General features: G+C 39.5%; 1 protein-coding gene across 1 annotated transcript in view; it reads left to right on the top strand.

Annotated features, from left to right (window-relative positions):
- LOC126278291 (exportin-2) overlaps positions 1-21,994 on the top strand; it is a 157,952-nt gene that overhangs the window by 99,374 nt on the left and 36,584 nt on the right. Inside the window, exons 12-14 of the mRNA XM_049978302.1 lie at positions 18,091-18,194; positions 18,277-18,433; positions 20,325-20,416. Of these exons, the coding sequence (XP_049834259.1) occupies positions 18,091-18,194; positions 18,277-18,433; positions 20,325-20,416 (353 nt within the window). The remainder of the gene's footprint in view (positions 1-18,090; positions 18,195-18,276; positions 18,434-20,324; positions 20,417-21,994) is intronic.

Below are 21,994 nucleotides of genomic sequence, written 5' to 3' on the forward strand. Positions count from 1 at the left end.
ATGGCGACATGTTTGATCGCTGAAATATTGTGCCCGTTGGACACTATAGACCGGCAGTACACCCGTGGATATTTTGATTAACATGAAAACTGACAGAATACTTGGCTCATTCCCTATTTGATACACACGTCCTGATTGATTATCATCAAATGTGTGATTAACTGGTCAAAAATCATTTTCTTTCCAGTCAAATTTATTGCTAAGGTGTGATTTCTTTGTAGGGGTTTCACTGTCACTTTTTGTCTTGAGATCAGAACAACTAACATCTCTTGTTGAAACATGAGATTGCACTGACACCCCTTCTGACATGGATGGTTTAGGACTACAGCTTGCGATTCTGTGGGAGAGCTATCACTTTTGTCAAGATCAAGTAGTTCATCCTTACTGTCGCTCCTCATAAGAATCTCCATGATTTCTTCCTCAGTACATCCATGATGTCTTGCCATTTTCTTTGTATAATACAGGATGTGAGGAGCACCGAAGTAAATTCTGATGAACAGTAAACTGTAGTGTGAAGCCTAGGCTCGCAACAGACAGAGATTCAGATGACAGGCAAGCAGTCACAACTGCGAAAGGCTGCTGAGGCATGGGGTGGGAAGTCCACTGTGCAAATCAAGTAGTGGCACATCTGTACTCATCATCAGCACACAGGGGCCTGCACATGGATGTGACTTAACTCATCAACAGCAACTCATCAACAGCACTCAAACTGGTGGCCATAACTAAACTCGTCATTAGCACCCAGGGAGCAGCAAGCAGCATGACGAGTAAACTTGTCACCAGCAGTCAAAGGATTAAAGAGGTGCCACTTGTATGTGAATGAGCTATCTTATTGCGTAAACAATGTGGCTAGTACTATATTCAGTTGTTCGAATAAGCAGACAAGTTTTAGGAATATATGAGATGATGGGAGAAATATTCTGTTAAATACTCAAGGTAATTTGTGGTGACCTTGGAAAGCAAGTCATAAACAATGTTTGAGTGAATTTATTTAAAGTTGTGCAGATGTACATCAATTAACCTTCAATAACTGTCATTTATGGCAAGAGTGAAAGACAAGCATAAAGTGTAGCATAAAATATTGTGAAAACCTAAAACTGGAAATATATACCATACACCACATTTGCAAACCACCATAATCGCTACCCTACTGGCATAAAATACCAATAAACAGTGATAATAATTTGTAGATAACTAATGACAACTTACCACAAAAAAGATCCAGTGCAGTAGCTATAAGCATATAAGATACGCCACCCTTTTCACTTGAACAAATTATTTTTTGAGGTAGACATGTGATTTCAGTCCATAGATTCCAAACTATAACCTGATTATAATACTTTCATCCTCAGGATGCCACAAACTCACTCTTTCTTGGATGAAACTTATCAGTTTCATAAGCTTCATATTTTGTGTGTGAGAATGTTGGTCTATTTGGCCAAAGAAAACAAACTGATTTGAACTTCACTGAATGTCATCCGAAGTCTGTACGTTCGGGAGATGAGATCAGCTGTAGTGTGACCACACATGTAGTGGTATACTGATTTATAAAGATCGTCCGACTCTCGCCAATGTCGGTCGGCGGCGGAATCCACCGATATCAGAGCCACTGTGACCGCAGCCTGATTCCCATATTCTGCACTTCTTTTTCCAATTTTTCAGTGCAGCATTCATACTGTGGTTGGTCCAGTTTCTCTCCATTCTCATTACAATTGTTTTGGTGAGCACTAATTTTTGAAAGGGGAACCGAAGTGCACACTGAAGCAGGAAATGGTCAGATCCACATTCTGTTTCCCTGTAGACTCTGCAATCCTCCACATTTATACAATTACTTCCTTCCCTATAACATGATCAGTTATATTCTATAACTTCCTTGCAGGCTGTATCCAGGTACATATATGGATCTCTTAGTGTTGAAAAAAGCAGTTTGATATCTGAAGATTGTACTGTCTTTGCATTTCTAACAGCCTCTCTCCATTATCATTCACAGTATCGTCCCCAAATTTGCGTACAATCTTGCTTACACCCTACTTACCCACTGTTCCATTAAATCTCCTAAAAGATACAGCTCCTTCCTGTTGCTAATGCCATCTAGGTGGTTTGACAAATTATAAAAGAAATTATTCTTCTCAGCATCAGTAGCATTATTTGTGGGTGCGTGTGCTGCAGTGATCACTATGTCATATCCTTCTAGCTTCATATCCACAAGTACCTGATATTCATTCACACAATCCCATTTCTTAATGCAGCATTTCCACTTTTTGTGTACTGCAGTGGATATCCTCTCTTTTGCCCAGCACTGTTTGTTCACTCCACTGTAAATATGAACATAATCACCTATTTCCTTTACTCCTTTAATTTTCCTTTGTTTCCTTTAGTGCTATTACACATACTTTGTTCCAGTGGGTTTCTTTGAATTCTTCTGTTTTCATTGTTGTGATGCTCTGAGTGTTCTGTGTACCCAAGTTCATATACCATTTTAATTTCCCAGATTGATTCCATTTAATTCTGATAATGTCCCAGGCTTTACTCTTGGACTTTTTGCAGATTGATGTTTTCTGATTGATGGGGAACAGACCCAAAGCCTCAACCCCCAACGTGGAGGATCAAGTAATTTTTGATCAAGATTTTCTTCCTTTAAACCGATTGTTGTTCTGGACTTAAGGGCTCAGTCCGCCCTGTGTTTTAATTAGAATTCCACTGGCTCCACTGCACTGAGGTCCATTCTCTACACTGTTGCTACTGCTGGGGACAGAATAGGAAACTGAAAGACACCCTCGGACCTCAGAAACTAATACTGTTGGGGGCTTTGTAGGGGGAGGGGGGGAGGGGGGAGAAAAAAAACTGGTACAAGTAAGTGGAAGTAATTGCACATTTAGTTAATGGCCCATGTGGTTGCCACCCAGTATTCCCAAGAAAGGGCCCCTCCAGGTGAGCTACATGTTGTCTGGAATCTCACCAACTGACAATTCTGGCATTGGCGACCCTACCAGGAGCCTTGCTCCTGTCGGCATAGCTCAGTGGATCACTGAGGCACAAACCTTCCCACCAGTTAAGTGTGGTAGTCCATGGTGTGGGTGTATACTTCCTTTTCTTTCTTTCCTGTACAGCCTCGCTGCCGCCTCCTATTATGTTCGTTCGATCTTTGTCTACCTGTCTGTCACCTAGGTCTTGTCTTGTTTTATTCTCATGATTTATTACATTACTTCTTACCTTTTTTTAAAAATTTCTTTTGCTCCCTACTCACTTTGACCAACATTCTTTTCTAAATTTCTCCAAAGTGAAACTGTGCGGGGAAAGGCAGCCAGTATTGTATGAGTATCTGCTGTCCAGTGGCATTCATCCTGAGACACATTTCTGGGGAAACTACTTGCCACATTCTAAATATAACATGGTAGCCAGTCCATTGTAAGAGTGTTGCTGCACAGCTTTAGCCCCCCCCCCCCTACAGTGCAGGGATTTCACTGCAGGGGTCTCTGCTGTAAATTCTCCATAAATGTCAAGGAATAAGTACCTATCCCTGTTGGAACTCCTGGCAACACTCACAATCCCAAATGTCTTTTGCCATGACTGGCTGCACCCGTGGAGATAACCACCCAACGAGAGTGGGTAACACCAGGCTAGGCAGTCTGCCATGAAGCAACTTAGTTACTGAAGTCTGCGTTTGTGAGAGTCATGCAGTCTTTCACATCAAAAGTCTCACTACAGTGCTTGCAAGTACACCACCATCGACCATTGGCTATGCCATGGGAGGAGGGCCACAGGTATGGATGTGGACAATCTTATACTCTGCAGTACCTAGTTTGCACAAAAGCAGATGCTTTCTAATGACCAAACATAAGTTGTGGAGTGGCTCCTTCTTGAACAAGTGTGTGGACTCTGCTCAGTCTTGAGCCTTTATCTCGTATACTTCTGTGTGTAATATTCATTTTATTACACCCCATAGAAGCTTAAAAACAAAATGAAAGGCATTATCTTTCACTGGTAATTGGTATTACAATTAGGTGAACTGCATATCAACCTGGAATGTAAGATTGCATGTCAACCTGGATTTTAAAGAGATACAGTTCGTCAGCCATACTATAAGGGGTCAAAGGGTAAATAGAGTTGTCACAAGAGCATTGACTCTTAAGTGTCCCCAAGAGGACCATGCTTCCAGAAAAGGTGAAGATCATTGATTACAACTGTGACGTCAAGTCCTACCACATTGTAAACAATGTGTGGATAATTGACGAGATCCATTTCCATTTGTCCATCTACTTTGACAAGCAGAACTTTAGATTTTGGAGTGATATGAATCCTAAACAGCATCAGCAACCTCTCCAGTCCACAAAAGTTATTGCGAACTGGACTATGCCCTTATCAGGGTGCATGGGGCCCTACTTTTTCAACAGTGATCCAGACAATACTGTGACATTGATTTCACAGAGATGCACAGATATGCTGGAAAGCAATTTTACTCCACAACTTCCTCAGTGCAAAGTTGATGAGGAGACGTTTTTTCATCAAGGCGGAGCAGCCTCCCAAATGTCAAAAGTAAGCATGAATGTTGTTGATGTTTTATTTCCAAATCACATGATCTCTCTAAATGGGGATATCACATGGCTTCCTCACTCACTGGAATAGCATGTGACTTTTTCTTGTGATATTACCTGAAGGATGAAGTGTATCAGGTAACTTACCATGAAGAGTTGAGGCATCAAAAGAATGGTTCCAATAGGAGGCGGTACAAATTGCATCCTGCTGGAGATGCTGTGGAATTTGATTAATAACTTCAAAGTTAGCCTGGATGAATGCCTGAACTGATGTCATCTTACTGGAGTTATTTTTCAAATTTAGTTACATTTACTTAATTTTCTTAAATGATTTTGTAAGTAGTTTAAGGTGTTAAAAGTACAATTTGGAAAAATGGGTTGATAATCTTGTATGAAGTTTTCAAAATTACTGTTTACTCTGCCTCACCCTGTATGAGACCTGTTCAATTATAATACTTCAGTGCTAAAAGCGGTGAAGTCCTCCACCCTGTTATGGTGACCAGTCTCATGCTGTCCTGGGAAATAACCTTGCAGCCTATCCAGACAACATTCAGCTCTCATCAGATGGAACTGCCTTAATCTGAAGCATCTCTTACAATACTGGGGACTACTGATCCGCCATCCTCAGGTGGAGAATTGTACTCATCTCCTGTGTTCCAGTCTAAAGCTTCTACTTGTCACTGTTTGCTACTCTTCTGTTCCGGTCCTTATGTCAGACAGATCTTCATAGATCTCGAAAACATCAAAAAGTTCAAAGGACAAGTCAACAAAGACGAAGGTGATTGGTGATTCCAGCAGGACCAGCATCTCGGGTATATCTCCTGCATGGAAATGCATACTCCCTCCCTCCCTCCTATAGATGTGTGCCAATTTCTGTGGTTTACTTGACCACCAATGACCAACAACTATTCCCAGCTTCAGTTTCACAGTAGTATTTCAACTGATCCATCTGTCCTCGTGGAGCGTTTTCTGGCGCACTTTGTGGTGGCATAAGCAACTGCCAATTGCTCTCCCACTTTCCAGGCACGTAAGCTGAGGATGGAGAACTCCTTCCTGCCCTTTACTGTTCTCTGTTCAGAGCCATATAACTAACCATAGATGGAGTGTTGTGTAGTCAACTCATCCCACCAAGTGGCCATGAGATCCTGATGTGATCTGTAGTCAAATGATCCAACACCTCAGTGTGAATCAGAAAAATTATCTTCTCAGGGTTTTTAATCATTTGTTAGACAGAGGTGAATTCCCCTCACAGTGGCCAAATATTATCATTATCCCAATCGTTAAACCAGGAAAGGACCCAACTTCCATTGAAATTTACCAACCAATCTGCCTTATTTGTGTGCTATGTAAGCTACTTGAGAGGATGGTGGTCCGTTAATTGTGCTGGCCCTTAATTTGTTGGACTTTTTTTCCACCTACCAGTGTGGTGTTTGGAAGTGCTGCTCCACAACCAACCACCTCGTCGGATTAGAAACAGCAACACAATTACTCTGTTTACTTAACGCCACTATCTTACAGCAATTTTCTTCACCTTACATAAAGAATACAACACTGATGTTTTTGTTGTTTTATTGTGACTGCACTCCAAGCTGAGCCTTTAGTGATGTTGCGCTGATATTCATCTGCAACCTCCAGCCCTACCGATCATTTTGGGCTAGAGTCAGAATACACCTCAGTTCCTCACAGTTTAGATGAATAATATATCCCAGTGCTCCATCTTTAGTGTCGACTTCTACACTCAGTGAGACCTACAGTTCGTCCTGCCTGCCATAGAGATGACTTTTTCATTTGCTACTGCTCCCAGCTTATGGCCCTCACTGAGTGACCTCTCCAAGGAGCCATTTGAAGAGTGTTCTCTTGAGCACAAGACCATGGCTTTAATTTCGCCCCTTAGAAAACCTGGTTCATTCACTTTTGTCATACCATGATGCACTGGGATCCAGACTTTTCCTAGGAACCCAAATTCTTGAAGTGGTTGTACAATTATGGTTTGTTTATGATAAACTGAAGTGGTTGCCCACATCTGCCAGCTGATATTACGTTGCATTCAGAAACTGAATGCTCTCTCTCATTCCTCAGTCTCACCTGTCGCCTCTTCCTTTGCTCTATTATTTTTCTTCTAAGGCTCTGATTTTACTGTGACTGGACTGTTAATGACAGTTATATACATTTCTGCAGGACCATTAGCATTGCAACTGTTAGACCTATCCTGCTATGTGGGGTAAGGCTTGCCCCAAAGGCTTTTGTCCATTAGACAGTATTCTAGAGGAGTATTTTTGGCTGCATCAACTAGCACTCGTCTATGCCTCCCCCTGTCTGCCAATTGCCATCTGTTATGATAAAGGACATGGAATATTCAGTTATTTTTATTTTATATAAGTATACAAACCCCGGCTGATGAGTTTAAATTCCAAGTATTTGGTTAGAGAAAATGGTGTGCTCTGGAAGTAGGGTGTGGTAACTGTCAGTGGTGAGCTTTGCTCATCATTTTCAACACCTTACCCTGATAGAAGATTCATCACAGAAAGGGCACGGGGAGGACCTATGGCGGACCTATCTATACCCCATGCCAGCAATATTTGTTTCAAGGTTTCCAATGTGGTCATGGCACTATTTTAAACAGTGACAAACAGATTGGTGAAACACCATGACAGCATCAAAATAATGACAGTGACTGAATTATTTTGTGTTTTTTAATTTTCCTTTCTTAGTTTCTCTTGACAGTAAGCGACAGTTCTATTTTTTGGATAAGTTGTCAACTTTTATTTAAGCTCATCCTCCTTCCCAAAATATTTTTATAATAATAATAATTATTATTATTATTGTTTATGTAATGGTTTTGAAAGTTTTAAGTTCAAGGTAGTTAAAACCTTTCAGCAAGAGATTTTTGTTTGTGTCAGAAAGTTTATATTTATGAGTTACTGCCTTGTTCCAATTTATTTAAGAAATATATAATTATGAACTGTAAACTTTTAATATTCTCTCCTGAGAAAGTTTAGTTTTGGACATACACCACTTGGCAGCCAACCTGCCCTTGCAGCTTTAGTGCCTTCCTGACAGTGGTTCATATCTTACTGGAGAACTCTCCTCTCACCAGACCTTAAGCATTCCTCATACTTGATACTTACTTACTTAAAGAACAGTTAAACAGGTTTTGTGTTTTCAATAATAAAAGGGGTTTTATTCCCAACGTTTATGTTTTGACCATACTGGGTCATGAGTGGGACAGTTGTGGGAGGGTTACTTCTCTTAGCATGTTGAGCCCTGAGAGGAGGGGTCCTTACCTATGTCTGACACTCTCCTGCTGTGCTTGTCTGTCTCTGCCTGTCCTGGTGGCCGTCTTTTTTTCTTCTTCTTATGTTTTATTCTCATCTTTGTATTTCTTATCTTTGCTATGCTTTTAGTCCCTTCCTGTTTTATTTGTCCTGACTTCCCATCCACTGGTATTGTTTATTACATCAGTTCCATCCGTGCATCAAGTCAGTTGGGTGTTAGTCATGGAGAGGGTGCATCTCACTACAGATAAACCTTGAGAGGTGCAATTTGTTCTCCATCCTACAAATTGATTTGGGACTTCACTGCTTGCCTTGTTCAGCTACTCTAACTCCAAGCATAGTTATAGCCCAGATGCCTCAACTCTACCAGTACTAAGCTCCATGGTAGTTACAAGCAGATGGCATTTACCAATAACCAGTACACTACCTTTCTTTACCAAATTTATCAGGTCATATGGCATCAATTGACACACATGAATCAGAGTGATTCTATCGGAAGCTCATATGGCACCCTTTCATACACTGTTGTAAGTTTCCACTTCACTGACAACAAAACAGTGCTTACCAGGCCTTTTAACAGAACCTTTTTGTTTGTATACATCTCATATGTACAAAGATTCTGCATCGCAAACCAGTTGTTTGCTTTGTGTTTCTTGGAAATGAATCCAGTCTTCTGTTCCTCTGATGTATTGCCGTGTTTGCAAAAACAGTGGGGTGTGGGAAAATAATTTGTGTACTGTTTGCCACTCAGAATTATTCTCGGTGGTGGGAACCAGTGTGAAATAGAAATAGAAGGGCTTTTTTTACTGCAATTTTGATGATGTGGATGATCGCAGACTTCAAGCATTGTCAGAATGAGAGGTGCAGTTTTCCTTTTTTGTGTCAGAAGAATAGTTCTTTCACTTCACTGCCACAAGAATCAGTTTTGTGATTTGGTAACTGGAGACTTAGTACAGTGAGTCATCATTTATCTAGCATTCAGTAAGTTGGATCTCCATTTCATCTGTGATTTCATTTTTTCTCCTCTCTTTTACCCCCCTCACTAAATTTAATGTTTTGATACACTGGAAGTAGTATTACCAACAGTTGATGACGGCAATAATTAATCATTATGAAAGTGGTGGCACACCAGTGCAGATGTTGACACCACCTGTGACATAATTATACAATTATCGACCAATGCCATGCTGCCATGGGCTATGTAAGGCCACTATAGCAGAGTTTGGATTGTCAGTTGCTCCTGACGAAGATGATGGTGATAACTGTCAAAAGCGTGAATTGAAGCGCAAGAATATTTTGTGAAACAATAATTAAATTTAAGTTCAGCCAATATGTGGATTTTAGCTTGGTTTTAGCTCACAAGTTAACACTGCATTGTACAGTATTGTATTGCACTCATTTGTTATGATTGTAAAATGACACCAGAAAGGAAGGTGGGATGATGTTCAAAAGTACTGCAGTGCAAAGGATGATTAAAAGAGAACTGTTGTATAAAACATTGCTGCTGAATTTGGTGTTGGAATTTTAACACTGTCAGATTTGAAGAATAACTGGAAATAAGTGAAGATAAAGGACAGTTTATAGTGACTAGCGAAACAGGCTAAGAATGCATTGCTAGGTTATGCACTTTTCATGTGATTTAGTGCAAACAAGGAGACTGGTGTTCTGATTTCAAGCCCAACATTGCAACAAGAAGCTGTACATTTACTGAACTGGCTTTCTAATGGTGATACTGACTTCATTGCCAGCCGAGTTGGATACAGAGGTGGAAAGATCGACAAGGAATCCATCAGGATTCAGTGACTGGTGAAAGCCTTTCAGGGAACACAGTAGCTACTGAAAATGTCAAAAAACAAATTGAAAATCTTTGCTTTTGGTAAATTGAGTCCAGACCAAATTTATAATGCCATTGAATCAGTGGTCTTTTTTATTGGATGCTATTCAGTAAGGCATTAGCTTCCAGATTAGATAACCTTGCAAAAAGGCTATAAAAATCACAAAATTACAAAAGTGTCTTGTAATAATGTGTCTGGGAAACAAAAACCTATGCTTTAAAACATGTGAATTGGTCCTCCTTGCAAGAATCTTATAAGTTACAACACAACACAATGCATGGATGGAAAATTTGCGTTTATTAAAATTAGGTCTTTGAAGATTTTGTGCCCAGTGTAGCAAAATTTCTAAAAGCAGCAGAATTGCCTCTGAAGGCCATCTTGTTGATTTACTGTATGCTGTCAGTGGCAGCATCAAAGTGAAATTTATGCTGTCAATGTATAAGATAAGGCTACTGAGGAAGCTAATTGAAGAATGAAAATGGCATGATGACATTTTTTTGAGACCTGTAAATATGTCATTATACATCTTGTTTCACGATTCCTATTACAGGCTTCTAGGAGTTGTAGAGAGGACATAGTAGATAAAATTTTTATAAGGGACCTGTGTCCAGAAATGTACCGTTTCAGTATAAGTTTGAAGATCGGACCACTTTCAAATCTCCTGCTTCACAGTGTGCTACATAATTGCAAGTCTACGCAATTCAAGTGTGGAGAACATTTTTTGGATCACCTCAATCCATCACATAAGAGTTTTGTCTGTCTCCAACAACGGCTTTGAGAAACTGGTTTGTTTGCAACTAGGAGGGTTGACTGTCGCTCTCCTTGGTTGTGCATCATGAGTATGAAAGCATGCATTGCAGATACACCTTGTGCAACAAACAGCAGGGTGTCACATGCAGCAGCTCCCATAGAGCACACAGATCAGAGCTTTGTCTTCATTATGTGGGTGTGGTGAAGGGGGAGATTTGAAAGTGATCTGACCTTCAAACTTATTTTGCGTCCAAACGGACATTTCCTGACAAGAGTTCCTTTCCGAAACTTTATCTACTAAATCTCCTTTACAACTTCTAAAAGCCTGTAACATGAGTTACGAAACACCCTGAATGATTGAATTTACATAGGGTCATGTTGCCCAAGTCATCACTCATGGAGACTAGGAAACATTTGTAACCAGTCATTTGTGAGTTCACTGATGCTGTGTGCACATTAAATAAATAAACTGATAACAAAATCGACGTGTTGGAGTTCATTGTTGGATTTATGAGAGGCATTTCATAAATAATGTACAGGTTGATATTACTGTGGATTGTTTGATGGAACAATCAAAATTGTGTCAGGTGTAGTTGAGAGCTTGAGGAAGAAGCACTTTTTTTTTTGCTCTGTATTCTAACATAAAATTGGTGAGAGATAGAAATGGATCGTGCAAGGGTCTTGGGTACTGTGACATTTGAAGACCAGAGGTCATACTTCAAGACTGAAACCTTTGGGGCAAAAACCAGACGGAAATCCACAGTTCATTAAGTGAAGTTTCTGATGAGTTTACATTGGACTGTAGTTCACTTTCACATTGGGTTAATTGTTTTCTTGGAGGTTGTATGAGCATGGACAATAATGCAAGACTTGGAAAGCCAAAAATGTCACAGATGAACCAAGTGTGAAACTTGTAGCAAATGCTCTTGAAGATTACAGTGCGACTTTTGTGGAGTTCTCTGAAGCCCTGTGAATTCCCTCAACTTCAGTATTCCATATTCTGACAAGTGATTTGAAGAAGAGAAAAAATTGTGTGATATGGGACCCACACTGTTTGGCTGCTGAAGAGAAGCAGTCTGGAGGTTGCAACCTTGTTCAATTTGACCATGAAGGTCAAGGATTCTTGTGTCGAATTGTTGCTGTTGGTGAATTGTGGATTAGAGACTTTGAACTGGAATTGAAATCACAGTTCAATGGGTGGAAAGCTTCAGATTCTTCACATCCAAAAACATTTGACGTACTAAGTCAAAACTCAAGCAAATGATGATTTTTGCTTATGATCACCAAGAAATCATCATGACAAGAGTCCTTTGCGGAAAAAGTGTCACAGCAATGTATTATTGTCACTTCATGCAAAACCTGTGCAGAAGATGCACAAAACGTAACCTCAGTTGCTCGAGGCTGGGCTACTCATTCTCCACGATAATGCTTGCCTGCATATCAGCAATGTTGTAGCCTAAGAATTGCACAAATATGGATGGGAAGTGTTGCCACATCCTCTCTACAGCCTGTACATGAATCCACCAGACTTTGGCTTGTTCCCGAAGTTGAAAAAAAGTACGCATGGACATTTTTATCTTTTTATGGAAGAACATTCTACCACTGTTACCCCAGACGTTTGACAGATAAGCAGAAGTGATATCTTGCATGGAATAATAGAGCTTTCGAGACAGTGGGATTCAGTCAGAGAGAGGCAAAGGAGACTCTAAAGGACCTTAAAGGGTTACTGAAAATAAATAAAAAATAAACATGTGAAGAAAGAAACAAAGCCAAACAGATAATTGCAGCATCCAAGAAGAAATCTTGGGAAGACTTTGGAAACAGGTTGGAGACTATGGGTCAAGCTGCTGGAAAACCATTCTGGAGTGTAATTAGCAGTCTTCGAAAGGGAGGTAAGAAGGAAATGACAAGTATTTTGGACAGATCAGGAAAACTGCTGGTGAATCCTGTGGATGCCTTGGGCAGATGGAGGGAATATTTTGAAGAGTTGCTCAATGTAGGTGAAAATACGATCAGTAATGTTTCAGATTTCGAAGTAGAATGGGATAGGAATGATGATGGAAATAGGATCACATTTGAGGAAGTGGAGAAAATGGTCAATAGATTACAGTGCAATAAAGCAGCTGGGGTGGATGAAATTAAGTCAGTACTCATCAAATATAGTGGAATGTCAGGTCTTAAATGGCTACACAGGATAATTGAAATGGCCTGGGAGTCGGGACAGGTTCCATCAGACTGGACAAAAGCAGTAATCACACCAATCTTTAAAAATGGAAACAGAAAAGATTGTAACAACTACAGAGGTATCTCTTTAATCAGCATTGTGGGTAAAATCTTCTCAGGTATTGTTGAAAGGAAAGTGCGAGTATTAGTTGAGGAACAATTGGATGAAAATCAGTGTGGGTTTAGGCCTCTTAGAGGTTGTCAGGACCAGTGCACATGGGGTTTTTTTAGGTTAGAGAATTCCCTCCCTAGGCCCGACAAGACGCCTCCTGAGACGCGGCAAGGCAGGAGTAGGCAAAATGCAACAGGGAATAACAATATTAATGTGCTAATAGTAAACTACAGGAGCGTCTATAGAAAGGTCCGAGAACTGCTCTCATTAATAAACGGTCACAACGCCCATATAGTACTAGGGACAGAAAGTTGGCTGAAACCACATGTAAACAGTAATGAAATCCTAAACTCAGATTGGAATGTATACCGCAGAGACAGGCTGGAAAGTGAAGGGGGAGGCGTGTTTATAGCGATAAGAAGTGTAATAGTATCCAAGGAAATTGACGGAGATTCGAATTATGAAATGATTTGGGTGAAGGTCACGGTTAAAGCAGGCTCAGACATGGTAATTGGATGTCTGTATAGGCCCCCGGGCTCAGCAACTGTCGTGGCTCAGCACCTGAAGAATAATTTGGAAAATATTTCGAATAGATTTCCCCACCATGTTATAGTTCTGGGTGGAGATTTTAATTTGCCGGATATAGACTGGGAGACTCAAATGTTCATAACAGGTGGCAGGGACAAAGAATCCAGTGAAATATTTTTAAGTGCTTTATCTGAAAACTACCTTGAGCAGTTAAACAGAGAACCGACTCGTGGTGATACCATATTAGACCTTCTGGTGACAAACAGACCCAAACTATTTGAATCAGTTAATGCAGAACAGGGAATCAGCGATCATAAAGCGGTTACTGCATCGATGATTTCAGCCGTAAATAGAAATATTAAAAAAGGTAGGAAGATTTTTCTGTTTAGCAAAAGTGACAAAAAGCAGATTACAGAGTACCTGACGGCTCAACACAAAATTTTTTTCTCAAGTACAGATAGTGTTGAGGATCAGTGGACAAAGTTCAAAACCATACTACAATATGCGTTAGATGAGTATGTGGCAAGCAAGATCGTAAGAGATGGGAAAGAGCCACCGTGGTACAACAACCGAGTTAGAAAACTGCTGCGGAAGCAAAGGGAACTTCACAGCAAACACAAACATAGCCAAAGCCTTGCAGACAAACAAAAATTACGCGAAGCGTAATGTAGTGTGAGGAGGGCTATGTGAGAGGCTTTCAATGAATTCGAAAGTAAAGTTCTATGTACTGACTTGGGAGAAAATCCTAAGAAATTTTGGTCCTATGTCAAAGCGGTAGATAGATCAAAACAAAATGTCCAGACACTCTGTGACCAAAATGGTACTGAAACAGAGGATGACAGACTAAAGGCCGAAATATTAAATGTCTTCTTTCAAAGCTGTTTCACAGAGGAAGACTGCACTGTGCTTCCTTCTCTAGATTGTCGGACAGTTGACAAAATGGTAGATATCGAAATAGACGACAGAGGGATAGAGAAACAATTAAAATCGCTCAAAAGAGGAAAGGCCGCTGGTCCTGATGGGATACCAGTTCGATTTTACACAGAGTTCGCGAAGGAACTTGCCCCCTTCTTGCGGCGGTGTACCGTAGGTCTCTAGAAGAGCGAAGCGTTCCAAAGCATTGGAAAAGAGCACAGGTCATACCCGTTTTCAAGAAGGGATGTCGAACAGATGTGCAGAACTATAGACCTTTATCTCTAACGTCGATCAGTTGTAGAATTTTGGAACACGTATTATGTTCGAGTGTAATGTCTTTTCTGGAGACTAGAAATCTACTCTGTAGGAATCAGCATGGGTTTCGAAAAAGACGGTCGTGTGAAACCCAGCTCGCGCTATTCGTCCACGAGACTCAGAGGGCCTTAGACACGGGTTCACAGGTAGATGCCGTGTTTCTTGACTTCCGCAAGGCGTTTGACACAGTTCCCCACAGTCGTTTAATGAACAAAGTAAGAGCATACGGACTATCAGATCAATTGTGTGATTGGATTGAGGAGTTCCTAGATAACAGAACGCAGCATGTTATTTTCAATGGAGAGAAGTCTTTCGAAGTAAGAGTGATTTCAGGTGTGCCGCAGGGGAGTGTCATAGAACTGTTGCTATTCACAATATACATAAATGACCTGATGGATGACATCGGAAGTTCACTGAGGCTTTTTGCAGATGATGCTGTGGTGTATCGAGAGGTTGCAACAATGGAAAATTGTACTGAAATGCAGGAGGATCTGCAGCGAATTGACGCATGGTGCACAGAATGGCAATTGAATCTCAATGTAGACAAGTGTAATGTGATGCGAATACATAGAAAGATAGGTCCCTTATCATTTAGCTACAAAATAGCAGGTCAGCAACTGGAAGCAGTTAATTCCATAAATTATCTGGGAGTACGCATTAGGAGTGATTTAAAATGGAATGATCATATAAAGTTGATCGTCGGTAAAGCAGATGCCAGACTGAGATTCATTGGAAGAATCCTAAGGAAATGCAATCCGACAACAAAGGAAGTAGGTTACAGTACGCTTGTTCGCTCACTGCTTGAATACTGCTCAGCAGTGTGGGATCCGCACCAGATAGGGTTGATAGAAGAGATAGAGAAGATCCAACGGAGAGCAGCGCACTTCGTTACAGGATCATTTAGTAATCGCAAAAGCATTACGGAGATGATTGATAAACTCCAGTGGAAGACTCTGCAGGAGAGACGCTCAGTAGCCCGGTACGGGCTTTTGTTAAAGTTTCGAGAACATACCTTCACCGAAGAGTCAAGCCGTATATTGCTCCCTCCTATGTATATCTCGCGAAGAGACCATGAGGATAAAATCAGAGAGATTAGAGCCCACACAGAAGCATACCGACAATCCTTCTTTCAACGTACAATACGAGACTGGAATAGAAGGGAGAACCGATAGAGGTACTCAGGGTACCCTCCGCCACACACCGTCAGGTGGCTTGCGGAGTATGGATGTAGATGTAGATGTAGATCTTTAGCTTACGGCAAATAATGGAGAAGTGTTATGAGTGGAACAGGGAATTGTATCTATGCTTTATAGATCTAGAAAAGGCATATGACCGGGTTCCTAGGAGGAAGTTATTGTCTGTTCTATGAGATTATGGAATAGGAGGCAAACTTTTGCAAGCAATTAAAGGTCTTTACATGGATAGTCAGGCAGCAGTTAGAGTTGACGGTAAATTGAGTTCATGGTTCAGAATAGTTTCAGGGGTAAGACAAGGCTGCAAGCTGTCACCACTGTTGTTCATATTATTTATGGATCATATGTTGAAAACAATAGACTGGCTGGGTGAGATTAAAATATGTGAACACAAAATAAGCAGTCTTGCATATGCGGATGACTTAGTTGTGATGGCAGATTCGATTGAAAGTTTGCAGAGTAATATTTCAGAGCTAGATCAGAAATGTAAGGACTATAGTATGAAGATTAGCATCTCCAAAAGAAAAGTAATGTCAGTGGGAAAGAAATATAAACAGATTGAGTGCCAAATAGGAGGAACAAAGTTAGAACAGGTGGATGGTTTCAAGTACTTAGGATGCATATTCTCACAGGTTGGCAACATGGTGAAAGAACTGGAAGCGAGGTTTAGCAAAGCTAATGCAGTGAGCGCTCAGCTACGATCTACTCTCTTCTGCAAGAAGCAAGTCAGTACCAAGACTAAGTTATCTGTGCTCCGTTCAATCTTTCAACCAATTTTGTTGTATGGAAGCGAAAGCCTCGTGGATTCAGGTTACCTTATCAACAAGATTGAGGTTACGGATTTGGTAGTAGCTAGGATGATTGCAGGTACTAGTAGATGGGAACAATGGCAGGAGGGTGTCCACAATGAGGAATCAAAGAAAAACTGGGAATGAACTCTATAGATGTAGCAGTCAGGGTGAACAGGCTTAGATGGTGGGGTCATGTTACACGCATGGGAGAAGCAAGGTTACCCAAGAGACTCATGGGTTCAGCAGTAGAGGGTAGGAGGAGTCGGGGCAGACCGATGATAAACATGTGAGTAAATAAATACTGTGCATTATTTATGAAATTTCCCTCATAGAAATGTAGTGTGTGCGTTTACAAATGTTCCACAGTGCTCGGACATAGGTGTTAATGACAATTTTCTGATAGTGACATTATCATCATTTGTTCGTTGCAGACAATAGCAATAATATTGATGATTTGGCTGATAATGTTGGTGTTCAGTCTGAAGACATTGACACGTACAGAGGCAACAACACAGCTGGACAAAATAACTGTTTATTTGGAATGCCAAAAGAAAATAACTTTGGCTGAATTAACACTGTTGAAACACGTAATCCTGCTGCACATAAATGACACAAATCTGGCTAAAAAACTTACCAATTTTTTCAGTGTACAAAACTATAGATTTTTTCAATGTTTGGTCAAAATTTTATTAAAAATAATGTATAATTAATGTGTTTACATGAAAATAAATATGATTATTGCATTTAACCCTTGAAATTTTGATTTTTGAATTTGATGCTGTAAAAATCTTATATTTTCCATGTTTTTGCTTTGAGTCTGAATTTCCACAGTTATGAAACAATAAATGTTTACAAATTGAGCCGGTGATACCGTTATTTATTTTGTATGATAAAGTGACTTTGATGTGAGTCGCCTTGGCTCTCAGGTTTTAACTCTCTTGTTGCTTCCTCCTCGTGGTGCTAGGTCCCATCATTCCTTCAAGGTTGTGGAATGAGACAAAATGCACATTGTCATTCAGCTGTAGCTATAATGTACTAGTTCTGTGGGTTGCAATAACAACTAATTATGCTTAAAGATAGTTAAAATGTTGGAGGCCTATATCATACCTACTCTTCAGCTTCAAGTGCCTGAATAAAAATTACTTTGTGGAAAAATAACAAGACATACTTCATAGTGTGGTGAAAGTGACACAACATGAGCGGAATTAGAAGAACTTTAAAGGCAACTGATCTCATTCTAAACAAATGGTTTATTTCTTAGGGCCAAACATGAGTCAGGCAAAGGGAAAATATTGATGAAAGTGTAGTCTATATATGTTATAAACTTTGATAATATATGACATATGTTTTTAGTATTGGATTTGCTTCTATTTCTTTACTGATTTTCTGTGTTTGTCCTGTAGTTTGTACAACTTTGAATATGGTAACTAGGTACACTATTCCAACCTGTTTATCTCTGCTATCGGTTTTTTCTTTCACATATTGATGATACCATAATTAAAATCATTAATATCACAATTGCAGTTTTTGTGAACATTTTCGTATTTGTCTGTACATTTTTGCTAAATATGTCACACTCTCTATGCACATTTTCAAAGAACTGCGTTGTGTTTAATAGGGTGAAAACTGAAGAAGTGACAACCATTGCTCGTGAACTTCTGACAAATTTGTTTTCTGCATTGGATCTGCCTGGATCACAAGAAAATGAATATGTTATGAAAGGTAAGAAGTTGGTTCATACTATCTATATTGGCATATTTCAGCTCTTTCTTTATTGTTGTTAAACAATATTTTAATGTTTCAGCTATTATGAGGAGCTTCTCCGCATTGCAGGCTCAAGTTATTCCACACCTTGGTGATCTTCTTCCAAAATTGACCCAGAAATTAGCATTGGTTGCTCGTAATCCAAGCAAACCTCATTTCAATCATTATTTGTTTGAAACTTTATGTTTATCAATTAAGTAAGTATGCTAACAAGCGGATAAAATAATACCTAACTGGTAAATGTAAGCTTATATCTGCTTCTGAGTGTTACCAGGAAATGATCTGTGTAGCAATATTTCTATTATCTTTTTGGACTGTTCAGTTCAGTCTAAATAGTAAGTACACCCTAACAGACTAGCACTTTAAGATTTCTATGCTTAAAATTAGTATGTGTTGACTGCCATATCATATTGTGATTAAGTGCTTCTCTGGTATTTGAAAGATGAATAGCTATATTTTCTTTCATTTCAATCCTTATTGCACTCATTTTGGAATGCTAAATGAACACGGAAAGTAAGTGACATAATGTAGCCAAAATGGATAATTTATAGTAGATTGAAGTGGATTGTGTGATTATAGTACAGAGTAGTGAGTATGATAAACTTTGGATTCACCAGTTCAATACTTTATAATTTTTGTGGGTGATAAATCCAATGAATGTCAATATTTATAATCTGTTTCTGCTTGGTAGATATTATTATTACATCTGCGCACTATTTCTCCAGATAACACGTTTGTTGTGATCTCATACCATGGAAATATTACAGATATTCTAGCTATAACTTAAAAGTTAAAGCATCACATGCTAAGTATGGGATGAGTACCTCCATGAAAATAAGTAGTTGAAGCTGAGTCACAACACTTTTGAGATCTGTCACCCGACACAATATGTAATGTATTTACCTTTTTATAAAATCCAGTTGCCATAGTTGAATCTCTTGAAGAAGAGGTCATTCTAATCACTGGTTCTAAAGTCCCATGTATAGACAAGGAAAGGCTTGACTCCCTCACATTCTGGAGCAAAAGAAGACAACCCACTCATATAACAAAAAAGGACATCAACTACTTTCCTTTTACGAACATATATTTCCTCGAATGTGTGTACAGATCATTAGAGTGACTCATGAATTAGAGCAGAACAGAACTTTGCATGTGACATATGCTTCAAAGTCTCAACATGACATTCAAAATTACAATATATTTTGTCACAGAACCATCTTGTCTTTCGTTTTCGTTCTTGGAGAGTTTGGTTGCTCCTTGACGGTCAAGCCAGCTCCAAGCCGCGACGCCAGAACAGCAGGTGAAACCGTTTACTTGTCATCACACCCAGCCTCTTTTTTTTTCCCCCCTCTCCTCCCGTTTAATGCCTGCACTTGTGAAAACTGACACCTGCGCACATGGTATGTTCTGTAACATACTCTCTTCTTAATATTATTCTGTCAAGATCATCTTTCCTTGTACTACACAAGGAGTGTTAAGTGTCTTTTACCTAAATGGCATGTAACACTTCATTTGCCTACACATAGTAAGTTTGCTGCTTTCTGCCATCCCTCAGCCATCCTTCTGTCTGTACGCTTCCTGCCTCCTACCCCTCTTCACCTAACACAGTCCCTCACTCAGTTGGAGTTTCAGTGGAGAAAAAGTGTGTGTGGTGATGGCTGTGTAATTGTGTGTGTGTGTGTGTGTGTGTGTGTGTTTGTGTTTGTGTTTGTGTTTGTGTGTGTTTTGACAGCTCAGAAAATAGACATTGCTTGAAGCTTACCAACATTGTAACAATTTCAGTCTTGTTTATTTGTCTATTCACCATTCAACACTTCAACTATATGGTGAGTGGTTGTCTTTACTCCTTCAATTATTTATATTCCACTCAGGATTTTCCAGCACTAATAAAGTATTACATCCTGCAAGAAAAGTAAAAGAACTGCAGTGCTTTAGCAGGATTGAGAACATGGTTTTGTACTGTAAATTGTGTAAGAAATAACTTGCAAGAACTGTTTTATTCCAATGTATTAAGTAATGAAGAAATAGCGTGTTAACTTACACGTTTTTGTTTGAGTGTGTTATTCATGTTTGTCTTTAATGTTGCAGGATCGTTTGCACTTCAAACAAGACGGCTGTATCTACATTTGAAGCAAATTTATTTCCACTTTTCCAGTGGATACTCCAGCAAGATGTTCAAGGTAATGGTCTACAAAAATTAAATAATTTTCCCCTAAAAATAAAACTCTTTGAATAGTAAAGGTGATGGGTTGTTGACAGGTACATAAACAAGACTAAAAACTTCATTAGTGTGCAGATGAATACTTTTCGAGCTACGGTACTTTGCTCCTAAATTATTTACACTTGTTAATAGAACTGTCCTTTGCCATATCCACAGTTTGACAAGCAGTGCTGCATATACTCAAATTTTGGAAATAAAAATAACTTATCTTAAAGTGGTACCACAAGTAGAAGTAGTAGTAGTAGTAGTAGTAGTAGTAGTAGTAGTAGTAGTAGTAAATATTACTTGTGTACATATGCTGTAAATACTGTCACCCCACAGTGTTCTGCTATATGTCTTGTGTAACTGAAACAAACAATGGAAAATCTGTGCTGGAATAACAATAATGAAATATGCTAGACTGTTACCACATGAAGAAGACTTTCAGTGACAGACAAGCACATGTAAAGTACATTTAAAAGTAGACAAAGCTATTTGACTAAGTCCTTCAAATGAAGAAAAACACACACAATATGTAAAATAAGGGAAAGGCAATCACTCACCTGTAGTGGACTATCTGTGTGGGTTTGTGTATGAATGTGTCTACTTTTACTAGAGAGAGAGAGAGAGAGAGAGAGAGAGAGAGAGAGAGAGAGATCAATGTGAATAATGTTTCCTGTTAAAAGTTTCTATTCTCCACACATCATTCCCTCGTAGGTGAGTGGTTGCCTGTCTAGGTTATGCTTCTAGGTCTGTTTCAGGAATATAAGTTTGTGGGGCAAGGGGTTGGGATCAGGAGTGGATTAGAGACAAACAGTGATATTGTGTAGGTTGGGTGGACAGCAGAATACGACTTCACATGGGAGTGGAGTATAATGAGGAGGATATTTCTCATTTTAGGGAATGATAAGAGATAGTCCAAACTCTGGTGTAGAACATGAGTCATTTGCCCCTATCGTGAGTGGTACAGAGTCTTGAGCAGAGAGCTGTTTTTTGGCTGGTCAATGGTGTATGAGGGATGGTAGGTGATTGAGGAGAGAAGGTAGGGGAATCCCATTTGTGGACAAGGTGGTGAGTGTGATTTCAGTCTGTAAAGTCATCAGCGAGACCCTTGGTGTATTTATTTATTTTGGAGCAAATCTCCAAGGTCATGGAACGTGTCAGTACATGAACTTTCAACATAAAAGTAATAACAGATAAAAATAAATGTCATGAACCTGAAAGAAAATCAGTCCATAAGTTTAAGCAAACGCTATCAGCAATACAATGAGAATCGGCTTAATTTTTCAAGGAACTCCTCGACAGAATAGAAGGAGTGACCCATTAGGAAACCCTTCAGTTTTGATTTGAAAGCACGTGGATTACTGCTAAGATTTTTGAATTCGAGTGGCAGCTTATTGAAAATGGATGCAGCAGTATACTGCACACCTTTTTGCACAAGAGTTAAGGAAGTCCGATCCAAATGGAGGTTTGATTTCTGCCGAGTATTAACCAAGTGAAAGCTACTTATTGTTGGAAATAAACTAATATTGGTAACAAGAAAAGACAATAAGGAATA

This window comes from Schistocerca gregaria, chromosome 6 (genome assembly GCF_023897955.1).
Source record: "Schistocerca gregaria isolate iqSchGreg1 chromosome 6, iqSchGreg1.2, whole genome shotgun sequence".
NCBI lineage: Eukaryota > Metazoa > Arthropoda > Insecta > Orthoptera > Acrididae > Schistocerca > Schistocerca gregaria.